General features: G+C 37.3%; 1 protein-coding gene across 2 annotated transcripts in view; it reads right to left on the bottom strand.

Moving 5' to 3' along the window:
- FBXO11 (F-box protein 11) overlaps nt 1–17,094 on the bottom strand; it is a 78,412-nt gene extending 61,318 nt beyond the window's left edge. For both annotated transcript variants that reach the window (XM_033124358.1, XM_033124359.1), the window contains exon 1: nt 16,092–17,094. In XM_033124358.1, coding sequence (XP_032980249.1) covers nt 16,092–16,329 — 238 coding nt within the window. In that variant the 5' untranslated portion in view covers nt 16,330–17,094. The remainder of the gene's footprint in view (nt 1–16,091) is intronic.
- Between the last annotated feature and the right edge of the window lie 426 nt (nt 17,095–17,520).

Genomic DNA, 17,520 nt, shown 5'->3' with positions numbered 1-17,520 from the left:
ACAATATGTTAAACACAAGAGAATACAAAATTATACATGTATAGTATGATTTCAATGAAAATATTGTATGTAAATTTACGTTTCTATATATTTATAGCAAATGAAACAAAGTATATTTTCTCAGTTTAGTTGTTGCTAATTTTCACTTTATTTTTATGCTTTTCTGAATTTACAAAATTTTCTTGGAAAATACATAACTGATTATTCATTATTCCTGCCTTCCAGGTAACTGCAGTGTAATTACTGATCATTTTCATCTAATAAAGACTTCCTAAAAACATGTATTTTTAAAAACTTATACATGGGGGATTACTGATATAGCATAATACAGTAACAAACTTTATTCAAGGTGTTGTTAATCGGAAAGACATGGATTCTAACCCTACAATTGTCATTTGCTAGCTCTTGTGAGTTATTTAAATTCCCTAAACTTCTGTTTCCTCATATGTAAAAATGGGTATATTACCTACATGATAGGAGCTTTTGTAAGAATAAAATGAGTATTTAGTGTCTACTTAGAACAGAGTGATCAATAAATGATAGCTATTAATATTACAACTAATAATTATAATAATAATTATTATTACAAAAATTCCTTGAATTACTTTCCCATAGATACTATCTAGATAGCTTAATTGGTATTTTAGTGCCAATATTTTCTTGTTATACTTAACATACAAATTATACATCATTTCTATTGTGTATTACAAGTCCATACACAGATAATAGGTGCCTATTAATAAGGAAAATACATTCTGGTGAGTCTTCAGAAACTTCAGTACCAAATAGTATTATAAACAAAATATTCGGGACTTAGAACAAGATGAGCTTACTATATAAAATATTATCAAATTTTTACTGATAATCCTTGACACATTAAACATAAATGGATCTACAAACAACTGTAAATGACATGAAGCACTTGAGGTTGGTTATGGATAGGTACCAAGAAGGTATGGAGGCACAAAAGGAAGTGACCAAATACTGAAGTGGAACCACCACTGAGTTCAAATTTTACACCACCACTGAGTTCAAATTTTACACCACCACTGAGTTCAAATTTTACACCAATGTCCAAGAAATTTGGAGTAGCAATGTGTATGGCTCATTCAAGAACAGAGTGTTCTGAGTCTGTCAAAATAAGTATTTCAAAAGAAGACTCATATAAAAGAAAAACAGGCAGGCAAAGTGTAGAAGACTAAATTCTGAGCTAAAGAATTTAGATTATTCCACAGGTGGTAGAATAAAACCTTGAAGACAGAAGAGTGCCTAAATCTCACTTTAATTTCCTTTTATAAAAGAAACACCAACATAAAGTGAACTGAGAGATGAACAGAGCATGATGACAGAGTAAAAATTCTGTCCTGGTAACTCTTCCAATGGCTTTTGTCTGGCCCATTTCCTTTTACTAAGAATATCCTTCCCACCCCCACCCCCTTTCTTCTATCTGTGACATACTCATTCTTCAAGATCTAGTTAAGTATCTACTTTCTCTGGGAAGTCTTTCCAAACCATTTCAATCAGTCCTCAGACTAGTTTCCCCTCAACTCTTATTTCATGCATCCATTCATTCAATAACATTTAATATCATACATTAATAGTGGGATTATTTAATAATTATTTAATGTTGGCACCATTTAGCAAACTAAAATGCAAATATCCCTTTGATTCATGACTCTTACAAAACTACTGAAATTGTGACAAACATATTTGTATAAAGACGTTCACTGCAGTCCTGTAATAGCAAAAAATAAGAACCTAAATATTAATCAAGAGGTACATTTAATATAAATTGTGGTATATAATGGACTGTATTCTGCAACTGTAAAAAAAGAATGAGGTAACTTTTTGTTTGTTGATATAGAAAATTGCCCAGGATATATATTTAAGTAAAAAACCTTCACTTACAAATTAATATATACAGTATGGTTTCTTTTTAAATGAAAAACACTACGTGTATTTACATATACCTGCATTAAAAAATTCAAAAGTAAACACACACAGTTAAGAGTTGTATCTGGGTAGTATAAGGACAGGGGAAGAGGAAAAGAGCTGAATTTTCCTTCCAATTGTATATACTTATGTATTCATTAATTCACTTATCAATCATTTAAAAACTTCTAGAGTGCCAGATCCTCATGATTTATACCACTCACTTGGCACTTACACATTAAATATCTTTTGGGAGAGTATTTTATATTCCTGTTTACCCCCACTGAACCATAAATATCTTGAAGGCAAGTTCTTACTTTACATAGGAACAACTATAACACGTTAGAAGTAAATGTTTACAGACGCACACATACATATAAAAGTATTTTTAAAAAGGATGAACAGGTTCATGTCTAATTCATGGTAGTAGTAGTTTCTGTGAAGGGTGAAAGTAAGGAGGGGAATAAGATGAACGGTACTTTTTAAAAAAGAGTAAGGTTCAGCTCAATTAATATTTTCTTTAAAAAATTTTTTTCATAAAAACTCATATAATATCAATCATTTGTGTTTTAAATATGGTGCAAATTCTTTTCTTTCAGCCTTAACTTTATTAGCACCTTTCATTGCATAGAACTTTTATTTTATGTAGTCAATTTCTTGATCTTTAATGATTTTTGGATTTTGGGGGGCTTGGTTGGGAAAAAGTACTTTCTTCTAATTCTCTTATTTAAAAAAAAATGCTGTGGGGCTGCCGGATGGCTCAGTTGGTTAGAGTGTGGGCTCTTAACAACAGGGTTGCTGGTTCGATTCTTACATGGGCCAGTGAGCTGCGCCCTCCACAACTAGATTGAAGGACAACTACTTGGAGCTGATGGGCCCTGGAGAAGCACACTGTCACCTAATATTCCCCAATAAAATTTAAAATAAATAAATAAATAAACTGTTGTGCTCTTACTTGGAGAACATTATGCTAAGTAAAATTAGCCAGTTACAGAAGGACAAATACCACATGATTCTATACTTACATGAGGTATCTAAAATAGTCAAACTTACAGAAGTAGAGAGTAGAATGGTGGTTGCTAGGGGTTGGGATAGGGGAGGTAAAATGGGGAGTTGCTGTTCATTGGGTATAAAGTTTGTTATGTAAGATGAATGAGTTACTGAGATCTGAAGTACAACATCTCACCTATAGTTACCTACACCGTACTGCACACTTAGAAATTTCTTTAAAGACTGTATCTTATGTTAAATGTTCTTACTACAATAAAAAATTTTTTCTTTTAATCACTTGGAATGTATTTTTTGGTATTGAACAAAGTAGGAAACTGAATGTTCTTGCAAATGAATAACGAATACTCTCAGTATCATTTCTTAAATAGTAAATTATTTCCTCATTGCTCTGAAATATCACTATTATCATAAATGGACTCCAAAATTCAAAATGGGAAACAACTTTGCTTTAAGTCTTCAAAAGCATTAACCAGTTTTTAACCATCTGAAATCAGTTACACTGGGAATCATCACATGAAACTATCATCAGCATGGTTCACCTTAACAATGATAATATAACTGCCTTATTTTCAACCCGTCACAGCTAAAACAAAATTAAAAAATTACGTCAGTCAACAAGAAACTATAATTTGACTTACATATTCTCTTAAAGTTACTAAGTATTCTTAAAAAATTAATTTTTCAGTTCAACTAAGGAATTACAGAAATCTTTACCAGATCAATAGATTCAACAAATCACTAAACTGAAAAATGAACAGAACGATAATATTCTGAAAAAAGAACGGATATCCGATTGGAAGTCAGGAGACCTGGGTTCTAAACCAACCACCATCTTGAACAAGTGAATAAACCAACCTCAAGAATTGGGACTACAGTTCTATTTCCAACATTCTATAGTTTCTAATTACCATCTTTAAGGTAATTAAAATGTCTAATACTAATAGCTGCCATCAAAAAGGGAAAACATATAATCTTCCTTAGTGACCTGTTTTAGAGTTTACCTGATATTCTTTAAACAGTCTAAATCACCAGGCTAATAATTCAAATTCATCTTCTCTAGCTATCTTCTGAGCATAATGAAAAATAAACTGAGTAACATTTTTCTTTCAAGAATCTTTCAACCATGTCAAAGGTTGTGATTCTTTAGCTTGTCCCTCTTTAGAATAATACTTAAAAATTTTCCTAATAGACATATTTTCCCAACTATTTCAATACTTTACAAGTCTTATTGCTACGATACAGTATGTGTTTACACGGGCACACACACTTTAGGATGATTCATTCAACTATAGTCCATGTCGCTTGCTGCTATATACTTAATTCTGGCTCGACATTTCTAAGTGACTACTCATTTTTTTATTTCAATAAAGGTTAAAGCACATTTGCTTTTTTTGTTTTTTTTAACAGGGTATTCAAAGTAATTTGATTTTCATTCTTGGTTTTTCTGGTACTTAACCTCATACCATTTTTTTTTATTATGAGGTTAATATGCTTAGTAAGTTAAATTAGTAATTGTATGAACAAATCTGGGTCCAGAAAAGGAAGCTGAAGGGAAACAGAAACCACTATTTACTAAATATCTACGTATTTGGCAAATGAATAGCACTATTTTTGTAAGTTGTAGCCTACATATAACACAACTTTAAGAAAATTACCAATTATCACCATACGATATAATTGCCATATAAAAGATTAAAGCTTTATTTAAATCTGGCTATGTTGCTCCTGTTTCCTCTTCAGCCACCAAAATCACTGTTTTGGAAAAATACTTTAAATATATTTGTAAGCAGCTCTTCATAAGACTATGTTGATTACTATCTAGAATCTACATTTAACGATTGATTTGCCCTAAACTGTATCAGTAGTCCCTATTTTAAAAACAAAAACACAAACAGTTCACCTCTTTCATTGAAGGTTTTTAGTTTATTTTCTAATAAGAAAATGCTTGTTTTCGCTTGGTTTAGGTTTATAAAGAGTCTGTAAGACGACTAGAAGACTAGTCAAGTGTGAGATGAGTTAATTCCAAAATCTAGTAACTAAATTTAAGCTTTAAAAGCCCGTATTTTTTGAAAATCGTTGCCAGGTTCTTATTTATTCCCAAACATATTAGGTCCCCATATCCAAAACGTCTTAGAATATAGTATCTTGGAAAGGGAGGGGTGTGTTTCCTTTACGGATAATGATAAAACAATTTCCCTTAGCAATCTGTTTCAACTTAATAAATCGATAGCTATTAATTTCTTTAGACTTAACTTCAGTTTTATGAAAAGAAAATATCCCCACATAAAATTATCAAATAAACGTGAGTCCATACCACACCAAGGTACAAAAGAAATACCACCTTTTATAAACATCCTCTTCTATAAATGTCCAGTTGTTGGCACACTAAATTTCCATCTTCCATCATTCAGCCAGGCATATAATTAAAATACTAAAACATTTGTATGTATTTACTACCATAATCTATAGTCAAAAACTTATCCTAGAAAGAATCACTAGCTCATAGTTCAAATTTTGTTTTTAATTCTGAATTCTGACTTTCTGATCATCAATATCCTCCTTACTATAAATGACAGTGCCAATTATCCTAAAGTTACTGTGATATAAAAGCTAAAAATGTCCATAAATTAATAGCACTTAAAACACACTTAATAGCACTGAAAATGGAAAGTTTTAAGCTTTTATTCAAATTTTAAATGATCTATATAGGAACTGTATCATCAAACCAAGTAATAATGAGTTCACATCACAATCAGAACTATTGAATTATTTTTAAAAAATTCAAACTTCCCTCCTTCTAGATTTCTGGATAGCACTTGAAAAACAAAAATGTAGAAATAGTAACAAAAATCATATCACCTCCATCATCCCAAGATACTACTGCTAACATTTCACCAAAATTTTTTAGACATTCACAAAACCAAGTGTGCATATTGCCAGTTTCATATTGTGTGTGCGTGTGTGATCAGTGCATGCCTATCATCAGTATGTGACATCTTTCTAGCCCTCTAAAAATCACACTTAAATTTACAGATCCTGTGCAAGCTCACTACATCCAGATCTCCCAGCTCAGTTTTTCAGCTTTAAAGATTTCAGTTAAGAGGTTCTCAAATCAAATGACTAAGAAACAGAGGTCAAGTTCCATGTGAGATGCAGCAATAGAGATACTAATAATCAGAAAAATCCATAAAGGCATCCTGGGAGTCACAACTAATTGGTATGTGGGATTACAGATGCTACTGTGTTTCCCCGAAAATAAGACCTAGCCAATCAGCTCTAAAGCATCTTTTGGAGCAAAAATCAATACAGGACCCGGTATTATATTACATTATATTATATAAGACCTGGTCTCATGTCATAGTAAAATAAGACTGGGTCTTATATTAATTTTTGCTCCAAAAGACACATTAGAGCTGATTGTCCAGCTAGGTCTTATTTTCGGGGAAACACGGTAGTATCTAACTTAAATCTATCTTTCTACCTTCAGTTGCTGGATACAACAGAAAAACAATGAATATAATCAAGGACAATACTATGAAAACAAAATGAATGACGCCAACTCTGCAGGTAATTTTCTTAATAGGCATATGTTTCTTTATCACTTAAACGGGCTATAATTAGGTTAATTTTTGGACTGCAACAACTTTCTAAATGTAGCACAAAAGTAATTCAATGAATGATTAAAGAGTAGAACATATATACCAGACAACAGCAGGTTGGTTATAGCAAACCTTCGTCGTAACAGCAAACCTTCGTTGTAACAGCATTTCATAGAAAACTCTGACTCTGGTTTTGCAAACAGTCTAAGGATAAGATTACAAATGAAACTCCAGATACATACATACATACATATCCATCCTTAAACATGTATCAGAAGACAATGAAAATATCAACACGCTTATTTTATCTTGATCTTAAGTATTATTTAAATTCAGTCTCTTAACTCAACTGTAAGTTCCATAAAGGCAAGAACTATACCTACACAGTAATATGTAACAAATTCAGACCTCACTGATTTATATTGGTAACTCAAATGATACAGAAACAGTTTCAGAGCATCTCAGAAGACACTTAATTCAAAATCCCCTAATTAGAAATGAGATTAAGATACCACTCTATAAAAAAAAAAAGCCACTTTGAAAAGTTCAGGCTCTGCATGTCCAAACTTAACAGCACCATTTACTGAATGTGGCCACGTGTAACCAAAAAAAAAAAAAGGAAGGAAAGAAAGAAGAAAATGGAAAGGAAGGTGGCAGTTTCACTGCTTATTACTGACAAGAAAGAACTAACACTGGACTGATAAGTGCTGAAAAACTAGACATAAAATAATGAAATCTTACTCTTTGGGTATCGAACGCTACTATAATCAGTGTCAAGCAAGTAATTCCTTAAGAACAGAGCCCCATCTATCACAGGGGGTACAAGTTTATAAGCCACTAGCACTTTAGCACAAGCTTTTACTTGAGGAAGAACTTAGGATGCTGGCAGAGGCACTCTTACACCTTCTTCCTATACATCAGGAACTGATAGATCTGGTCAAGGACTAGAAAAACAATTCTGAGAGCAAAATGTGCCCCAATTTTTCTGTGAAAGTTTTATAATTTTAAAACATATTGAATAGATGATAAAGGATAATCAAGATATGCAGAAAAAGAGAAATAAAATGAACCAACCAAATAGCAAAATATTTTCACAGGCGTTAAAAGGATAAGCTTAAAAGTAGTAGAAACAGGGTTTCAAACTGAAATAAAGAAACAAAAATATTTATGGCAGTAGCAAAAAGAAACAAGTTTTTGGAATAGAGGCTCAGAATCAAATATTAAAGTCTATAGTATCTTTTTTTAATTACTAAATATACAATAGATTTTCCCTTTCCTCAAAATAACCCAACCTATGATTTTTAGGGAAAATTATATTAAGCTAATGGGTAAACTTCCTGACTAATACTGGACTGTTAATGTATGCAAGAGCTGACATACCAAAAGAAAAAACACAAAAATGTGAAATAAAATCAATTGTTTTAGCAACATAATTATGAGAGGCCATATTCTTATCTGCCTTAAAGCTGTTTCATCGTCCATTTCTTGTAAAGTCAATGTAAGTTTTGCCTTTGGGAAAAGATAAGCAATGGCATATATTGAGGTATAAAATTTATAGGGAATGTGTACATGAGTTCACCAAGAGATACATGTAAAATGCTCACAGCAGTACTATTCCTGACAGCCAAATACAAAATCTATGTTATGCCTCTCAATTGTAAAATGGATAAACTGTAGTATACACATACAATGCAATATTATATAGCAGTAAGAATGAACAAACTACTGCTACAAGCAACATGGATGAAACACAGATATTAAGTGAAAGAAATCAGACCATAGGAATACATATACCAAGTGGTAAGAAAGATAGAATTGGGTGTGGGGGGGAGAGGGAGAACGACAAGACACTTCCCAGACGCTGCAGTTCTTCATTTCTTTTTTCTTTTTTTTTAAGGAGGGTGCAGCTCATACTGGCCCATGCGGGGATCGTACTGGCAACCTTGGTGTTACCAGCACCATGCTCTAACCAACTGAGCTAACCGGCCACCCCCTAGTGTTTTATTTCTTGATCTAAGTATTATTGGTTCCACAGATGTGTTCACCTTGTGAAAAATCATCAAGTTGTGTACACCAATGATTGGTGCACTTATATATACTTTCATTAAAACCTTAGCAAAAAAGGGACTAATAAAAATTATTTCCACAATTTAAATAACTATATGTATTGTACATATACACATATAGAAATAATTATAGAGACTGTTTCTAATTCAAATGACCACTACTAATTTAAATGACCCATACATAGTGACACTCCTACCTGCTCTCTAATTCTTTCTCTTCTCTCCATTCCAAACTTCAACCCAAAATTAGCCTTTTGAAAAAAAATGAGTGAAATTTTAAGAAAATTTTTAGGTTCAGAAGTAGATTAGGAAAAACAGTAAGTGCGTAAGGTCAATGATTCTTGTAAGAATGTTCTACTTTCCTCCTCCCTTGACATGCTCATTCTGCCTCTGAGAAAGCCCTCCTACATAAAAAGTCTTTGTCCAAATCACTTATTTCTCCTATCTCTTTTGCTGGGCCTAAAATACCAAAACTTGACTAAATAATCAGTTTCTTAAAAATGCAAATGAATTTTAAAAGATAATGAAATCAGTCATTTACACACAACCATTTGTTAAATTTTACTCTTAATTTTCCTTAAAGCCTGTTTTTTTCCTTCTTCAAGGTATGGTCAATTATGCGGGAAGAAACAATTGCTAGAGATAATATATACCATAAACCAACCCTGTCCATTTTAAAATATAACAGGTGAATAGAAAAAAGTTATTATCCTGTTCTTCTTCCCCACTCCCTTCCTCCACAGTGTTAAGAGTCTCATAAAGCCACCTGTTCTTTTATATACTGTGTTATATATTATGGATAAAAGATTCGAAATCATACTCGAATGTAAAAAAGAATTCTCATATCTAAACCCAAGTAGTCGGCAAACCAGCAAAGACTAAATTCATTCATGTCGGTTATCAATACATGGTACTAAAGCAACCAATACCACAGGTTGAACATATAGAGTAGCCAATTAATTTCACACTTAAAAACTTTCAACAAAGATTTTGACACAACCCAATGTAAACATCTGGAAAATGAGTGTTGTGGTACACTAGGAGAAAATAGTGAAACTAAGATTATTACTGTTACCAGAAAAATAATTTTAAGGTATAGGTTGTTATTCTATTTCTATCACTCAAATAATTTCTAAGCTTTGAGAAAACAGAAAAGTAGGCTCTTTTCACAAAATAGATGAATGACACCTCTTCTCTCATGAGATGTGCAAGTATTCCTTAATATTTTTCAAGGCTTAGCCACCAGCTGAGAGAATAGCATTTAATAATTTTTTTTCTCCTTTTCTGAATACAGTCACACAATTTTCCACTTTAGAAAGGCAGAATATTTGGTAATTGGAGTTTTAGAAATTGGGAGAGTAAGCAACTAACATACAGAACTTAACATTTGCTTTAACATACTATCTTGATTGGGGTGTTTTAAAATAAAAAAATACAGAATGCATTCATTTTCAAAGTAAATATTTTCAATATTTGCTTCAACTAAAATATATATGTAAAGGAAGTTAGTTTCATTTCCCTATTTTCTAAGGATTAAGTTTAAGCACATTTCTTGTATTAACCAAATGTACACAAAAACCCCAACCTATGCATGTAAAGACACCTAGCTATGATGACAAAAGAATTAATTAACCCACAAACCTGTCAAAATTACTGTTGAAGTCTAACTTATCTCAGTTTTTCCTTCCTGAAATAGTCCAGTCTATAACCATGAGCTAAAATGACATAACACTCTTTATTCATAACTTATGAGTAATTCAAGGGAAATCAGCACTTCTTTGTACAATGAGTGCTTAGTGATCTCATCAACAAGCTGGAAAAACATGCTGGCCAATCAGTGCATTCTCTTCTGGAGACAAATCTACATGAGAGGTAAAATTATGATCAGAAGGTTAACTTAGAGAATGTGAAACCAGATGATTTAACAATCAATAAATAGTCTGGCATCAAACTACTGTATCAGTCTCAAATAGGATAGATGGAATAGGATGGGACAGATGTGCTGCACAGGCGAGGTTATTCCCTCCCCTGTAGGTGAGGAAGACATTTTGCCATATGTTATTTTGGTATCTCCCCTTGTTTATGAAAAGACTAGGTGACACAAATCAATTTTGAAATTCTTCTCTGCTACTTATTATGCATATTCACTGTCCATCTTACAGAATTGTTAAGAGGGTTGCATGAGATAGTATATAAGAAAGTGTCTGGCACAGATTCTAGTACATAAGCAGAAACAGTCAGTTTATTATTATTCCCAATATCTGTTTCTTCTGTTTCCTTATTCTTTCTTTGAAGAATATTTCAGTTCATTAGATGTAAGATTGGTGATTTAAATCACAAACCAGTCTCTCTGAGGTTACACCAGGTCATCTAGATTGCATTTTGGGGTATGCCAGAAACTAATGACTCGCACATTTTATCTCTTGGGTTTAGTTTTATATACAGCTGACTTCATTCCTTACCATCATTTTTAATATTTAAAAGAGCTGGCATTTACTGAGCATCTACCATATGCTGGGTACTTTACTATTTCTTATCCTTACAATTATTCCATAAAGCAAGTGTTATCATCCCCATTTTAAAGATGGGGAGTAAGGCTCCAAGAGGTTATATTGCTTGCCCTATGTCAAACAGCTTGCTACTGGTGTAGCAGGAACGGAACCCAGTCTAGTTAGCTCTAATTCATACCACCCAACTGTTTCATCCCTTATATTTTGCTTCTTCATAATTTTATTTTCAGAGGTTAACAACTGCAATTTGGGGGTTGTCAGCAATATAGCAATCTCACATATTAACCAGAGTTCTCTTGAAGACTAGAATGCAATTCAACGGGTGTTTTAAAATTATGTAGTGAAATGAAAGGTGTAAAACAGAATAACCAGTGGTACAAGACAGACACAACATAAGAGTAACTTATTAATTAGTAATAAATAGGGGGAGAACTCAAGTTGAAATAACTCATTAGTTTTTTTGGTTGTTTTTCTCTCTTTTTATAGATTATTTTCAAAGTTAAGACAAATAGGAAAACAAAAAACATAAACAAGAAAATACTCACTAGCCTTGAATTCTACCAAATCTAAGTACAGGGTTCTCACCAACTGGTTAAGATCTACTGGTGGTTCTTGCCTTACCTGATAGGTCTCCAAGCTGGTTGGCCTTTCCTTCGGTTTGCCAGAAATTTCCAGTAAAGAAAAGAAAAATAGCAGTACAAGGACAACCCTTAGGCCTAATCAGCAGAACTTTAACATCAGCATTGTCACCATCCCATTTCTAGTCCTCAAATAATTTCTAAGCGCTGAGGAAATAGGCTCTCTTTACACACACACACAGAGTTGGGTAGCATCTTTCCTCTCGTGGGATGTAAATATTTTGAAGGCTTAGCCACCAGATGGGACAGTAGTAGCCCATAATACTTAATTCCTAAAGAGGAAAATTCATGTTCCTTATCAAGAACTCTTCTATCTCGGAAGATTGCAGAAGTTTCTTACTCTATAAGCAGTAGGAAGAAGCTGAAGGTAAAAATATAATGGGGCTAGAACAATCCCAGAGAAAATATAATTAGCATGCATTACTAGAACACGAAGGAGTTTCCTGGCTACTGCATATTATAAACATGTAGCTCTATCAGGAATATTTCATGTAATAATACACATAGTGAATTATTTTTAAAAATTCAGTTAAAAAAACCCCTTTAATTCCAAGGACATAGGTGATATTTTTATCCTACAAATACAGGATTAAAGAGACTGATTAAATTTTTTATTCTCTACAGATATTCAGACTAGAAATTAATAGCAAAACCATTAACGTATTGTATTCATTCAATTGTTCTTTCTTTTTTTTTTAAGGAGGGCACAACTCACAGTGGCCCATATAGGGATCAAACTAGCAACCTTGGCGTTATTAGCACGGTGCTATAACCAACTGAGCTAACTGGTCACCCCTCATTAAATTTCTTGAACTACAAAATGATCCCAGTTAAAATTTCAGCACTTCAAAACAATCTTATGAATATTCCAATAATCAGAACAAAAACTATACCCATTTTCCAAAACTTCCACGTCAAGATTATTTTCAGAAGTCAAATTTCATCTTTTATTAAAACATAATAAATGAGAAACCAATAGTGATTGATTGCAGGTAGGAGAATTTGGTAGCTGAGGGCAGGTGTAGAAAAGAGACTTTTGAATTTTAAATCATATGCATTTATTACCGATTCAAAGTAATTGATTTTAAAAACTAAAAGTCCTCAGAATGCACAGCATTTCTGCAAACTTCTAAGCTTTCTTCATACTTCTAGAAAGAGACTGCCAAATAGGTATCAAGATAAATTCAGCAGAACAAGTTGCAAATGCTAAAATTCTTTTTAGCATTAAAAAATATATATATAAAAAATCCAATCCTACACTACTTTTGGTTTCATTGAATCTGGAATATATTATTAAAGTGTCCCTATGTGGAACACAAATTATTTTCCACTAGCTTAAAGTGGTATGTGAAATCCTAAACTCAGGAATTTAAATGAAAAGACTAATGATTGGTGGACTGTAAGTGTAAGAAATGCTCCCCCATGGAAGGCTTTGAAAAGTCCTCCTAAGATTTCACTCTACAAGATTGTACCATTCTTCTTCAAACATTGGCCATTACATGTACATAAGTGTGTGTGTGTGTGTGTCTGCACATTTAAGGATATGCAATGGAAGTTTTTAGACCTGTGGGCAAAGCAGCAGCTAATTCTGACAGAATTTTTGCTTGGGAAAAAAAATACTATCTTGTAATTATTTTATTACCACTAAAAAGCTAAAAGTCCATCCTTCATATAAAAATAAATGAGTTTATATAGAGAGCTAACTTGTTTTAAAACAGTGAGTCTCACTTCTTCAATTTCTTACCTGGAAAGTTGTCTGATCCACTATTATGTAACTCTATCCAAGATTAATGCAAGAGTTACATATCCATTAAGAGTTAGTAAAACCACACACACACACACACACACACACACACACAAAGTTAGGGTAGTTCCTTCATTACCTTGTCAAAATTATGAAACCCAGAATATTCTTAAACAAATAACAAAACAAAACCTATCCAAACCAGAAATAGTGACACTTGAATGCTTCATAAAACTTCTACAATAAAAAGTATTCCTAGCTAACTTCTGATCACTGGGTGTAAATTGCACATTTAAAAAAAGGAATCAAAATGCCAATTTTTCAAAAAATGACATTTTTACATAAAGCTAGCAAAACATTATTTTTACTCTTCCAATTCATCCTGATTTATTCATTTTGAGACCATTTATTTGCCCTCTAAAAGATCTATAGCAGTTTCCCTGAAGACTAATAAGCGATTTCTTTTCCCCTCTGTGCCAACATAGAATCTCTAGAACAATTTCTACTAGAAGCAAAGCAGCAATTCTACAGTGAATTTGATTTACCATTTGGTTAGGTACACACTGAAATTTTGATCCATGAACATCTTAGTCCGTTTATGGACATCAGTAAGAAAACTGACACTCTGGCATGTGACTGTCAGCAACCAAATCAACTTACTTCAAAAGGAAATAGACTATAGTAGCCAATAATTTCAAACAAATGAAAAGTGTCCAAGATATAAGTACCCAGCAAAGTTTTAAATTACACACAAATCGTGAAGTTTCAGAATAAACTTTTAAAAATATACGAGACTAAATTAAGTTTGGCTGACAGAATTTGACTCAGTGCTAATGTTATCCACAAATCAGTACACCTTCAAAAAGCTTTACATCTAGCAATAGAATCTTTATTATGTATGCTAGGATTTCAATCTAGTATCATTGTTTTCTCATAAATTTTTGTCAATTCTAATACACATGTAGTGACAATTCTGGAAGGAGACTTGAATATTATTTGAATGGAATACAGCAGAACTGATATGCAAATGTGGAATGAGGTGATTAAATTACAAATCTTTTTAATTTACAAAAATTTGGTAAATGTATCAAAGAATCATTAAAACACATTTACCAATAACGTAGCACAAGACCTCTCTAACTGGCTTGAAACATCACGTTCTTTCAAGCAACACTCCAAACTGCATTCTCAAGGACTATCCGTAGCAGTGACTAGTGAAAACCCTTTAAACTATTTTTCAGATTATCATCTCCCTCTTTTGTTAAGTATTTTGATCAAGTACAATAAAACAGTTTTTAAAGAACTGTAATTTTTAAAAGGCATTTAATCTCAATTCCCTTAATCAAAGGAGGTGTGACAACCAACGCATGTAAAATTAACCTTAATCCGCCCACGAAAACACGCAAAATGTCTCCTAACAATTCCCCTCCTCCTTAAAACAACAACCGTACACATAAATATGTTACTGACCTCCACCCCCACTGAGAGCAGCTAATTAATTAACAGAATAGTTACGTTTGGAGACCAACGTGCAACACCCCACCTCATAAACCTCCCAAAATAACCACATCATCAAAGTAGAACTGAACATTATTTTTGCTAAAGCAAGAATCCAACCCCCAGGAGTCTCAGCCCTTAGACAATGGTGGTTGCCAGACAGAGCTGCACAGTTGGGTCCAAATGACACATTTCACTAGGCCTTGGACGGACGGACGGACACACACACACACACACGCACACACACACCCAAGGGACCAGTTCTAAGGAAGGGGCGTTCAAACCCCACTAGGAGATAGAGGGTAGCACGGCGGCGTGGGGGTTCGCTAGGGGAGCACAGGCGAGAGGGGTGCCGCTAGAACGGAAGGGTAACTGCACGCGAGGGAGGGGGCTGGAAATGGCCGATGGATTCTATATTTATTTATTTAAAGGTCTCGATTTAACGGGTCCTGCCCAGGGGTTCTGTAACTAAAGCCAAACTGCGCAGCAAACACTGTGGGGTTGGGAGAGGAGTCGCTGCTCCCCCTACCCCGTGACTGGAGGGGGGGCGCGGGGGAAACAAGTTCCTGGGCCAACGCCACGGACCACTCCGACTCCCCCCTCCCCCCCTCCCCAGGAAGGGGGAGGCTAACAGAGAAAAGGGGGAAAACAAGTTCCCCAGCCAGCCCCACCGCCCGGTCACTCCCAGTCGTTCCCCCCACCTCCCATTAGAAAGGGGGACACCCAACAGGGGAAGGCAGCAGAAAAGGGGGAAAGCCCACCCTTCGCCTTCGCCTTCGCCATCGAGAGACTCCTGCGGGGTCCGGGAGTGAGGCGACAAGCCAAAGGGATCGGTGGGGGTAGAAGGGGCCGAGCCCCGAAACCAAACAAAGCGCGGCCTGAACGAGAGCCCGGGGTAGTGGGGAAGCCACGGCTTTTCCTGCCGGTCGGGGCCGGGCTGACACTGCGGCACCGGGAGACCCGCCTCCGTTCAGCCTCCGGCTCCCACCCCGGGGCGCCCTGGCCGCCCCCGCCCGCTTCAGCCTCCCTCCCCGAGGGTCCCGGCCGGCCGGCCGCCCGAGACGGCGGGCGGCTGGGAGGGAGCGCGGCCTTACCCCGCTCGCCGGCGTTGTTCCGCTCCTGGGGCAGCGGCGGAGGCGGCGGTGGTGGCGGCGGAGGCTGCTGCTGCTGCTGCTGCTGCTGCGGCGGCGGCGGAGGCTGCTGCTGCGGCTGCGGCTGCTGCTGGGGCGGCTGCGGCGGCGGCTGCTGCGGGGGCTGCTGCTGCTGTTGCTGCACCGGGCGCGGCCGCGAAACTCGCCTGGGTCTCCGGTTGGCGGCTCGGACGGAGTTCATTTGCCGGGCTGAGGTGGCGGCGTTGGCGGAGGGACACACACACACGCACAGCGAGCTCCCGGGCAGGAGAGGGGGGTGGGGAGAGGGGGGAGGAAGGAAAGGGGGCGAGGGGAAGGGGAGACGGTAAGGGCGGAGGGGGTGAGCGAGCCCCCGAGTCCAGAGAAAGGCCCGTGGAGACAGACAAGAGAGCGAGCGAGGCCGGGCGGGCGGGCCTGACGCACGGGGAAGGCCGAGGCCGCCGGGCGGGGCGGCCGCGAGGGACGGAGACAGAAAGACGGGCAGAGCGAGAGAAAGAAAGAAAGGGCGTCCGCCCGCCTGGGGTTCCCGAGGCGAAGCGCGGCGTCGGCGGCGGAGACGATGGACCCCGGTCCCGCCGACTCCCGAGCGGCGTCTCCGGCGGCGGGGGTAGTGGGCGGGCGGGTGAGGAAGGGAGAAGAGAGGGAGGGAGGGAGCAGGGGGCGCCCGGCTTCTTTTTTTCCCTCTTCCTCCCCCCCCACACCCCCTGAAAGAGATTTCTGAGAGGAATTTTTTCTCTTTCTTCGGCTTCTCTCTCCTCCCCCCTTCTTTCCTCGGCGAAGGGGAAATGAGTGTGAAAGGAGGAGATAGGAGGAAAAAGAGGCGTCGTCGTTCCTCCTTAAAGGAACCTTTCCTTCTCCTCCTCAGCCCCGTCGCCGCTGCTTCTGCTGCTGCTCCGTGGCAGGAGGAGCCATTGACACCGCCGGAGCCTCCACTCGCCCAGTCGGTCCCTCCCCGCCGCGGGGCTGACCAGGGGCGCGGGGGAGGGCCGCGGGGCGGCGGGGGGGAGGGGTGAATGGGCGGGGAAGAAGAGGGGCGGTGATTCCGGCCAAGTAGCCAATGGGGGGCGCCCGTACAATCATCCAGCCAATGGGGCCTTCGCTCTTATCACGAAGTCCCTTCCTTCAACGCCCTGTTTCCTCTCTGGTTTCCTCCCTCCCCCGCCAAGGAGGGAGAAGGAGGAAAGGGGGAGTGTGGTGGGGCGGGTGATAATGGGGAGGTATCGGGGCATATAATAGAGGGTGGGGGGGGGTGGGCGAAGAGAGCGCTAGTGCGTAGCGACGATTCTAGGAGAGGAGGTGCTCCGAGGAAAGGGCGGGGGCTGCTGATGTAATGGGGAGAAGTGATTAATCCTTTGGTTCTCTGTTTCTGTTTTTTCCCCTCCACACCCCCACC

The sequence above is a fragment of the Rhinolophus ferrumequinum genome, chromosome 13, assembly GCF_004115265.2.
Source record: "Rhinolophus ferrumequinum isolate MPI-CBG mRhiFer1 chromosome 13, mRhiFer1_v1.p, whole genome shotgun sequence".
NCBI classification, from domain to species: Eukaryota; Metazoa; Chordata; class Mammalia; order Chiroptera; family Rhinolophidae; genus Rhinolophus; species Rhinolophus ferrumequinum.
Note: the sequence above shows the minus strand (reverse complement) of the source record. Positions and strands in the feature narration are given on the sequence as shown.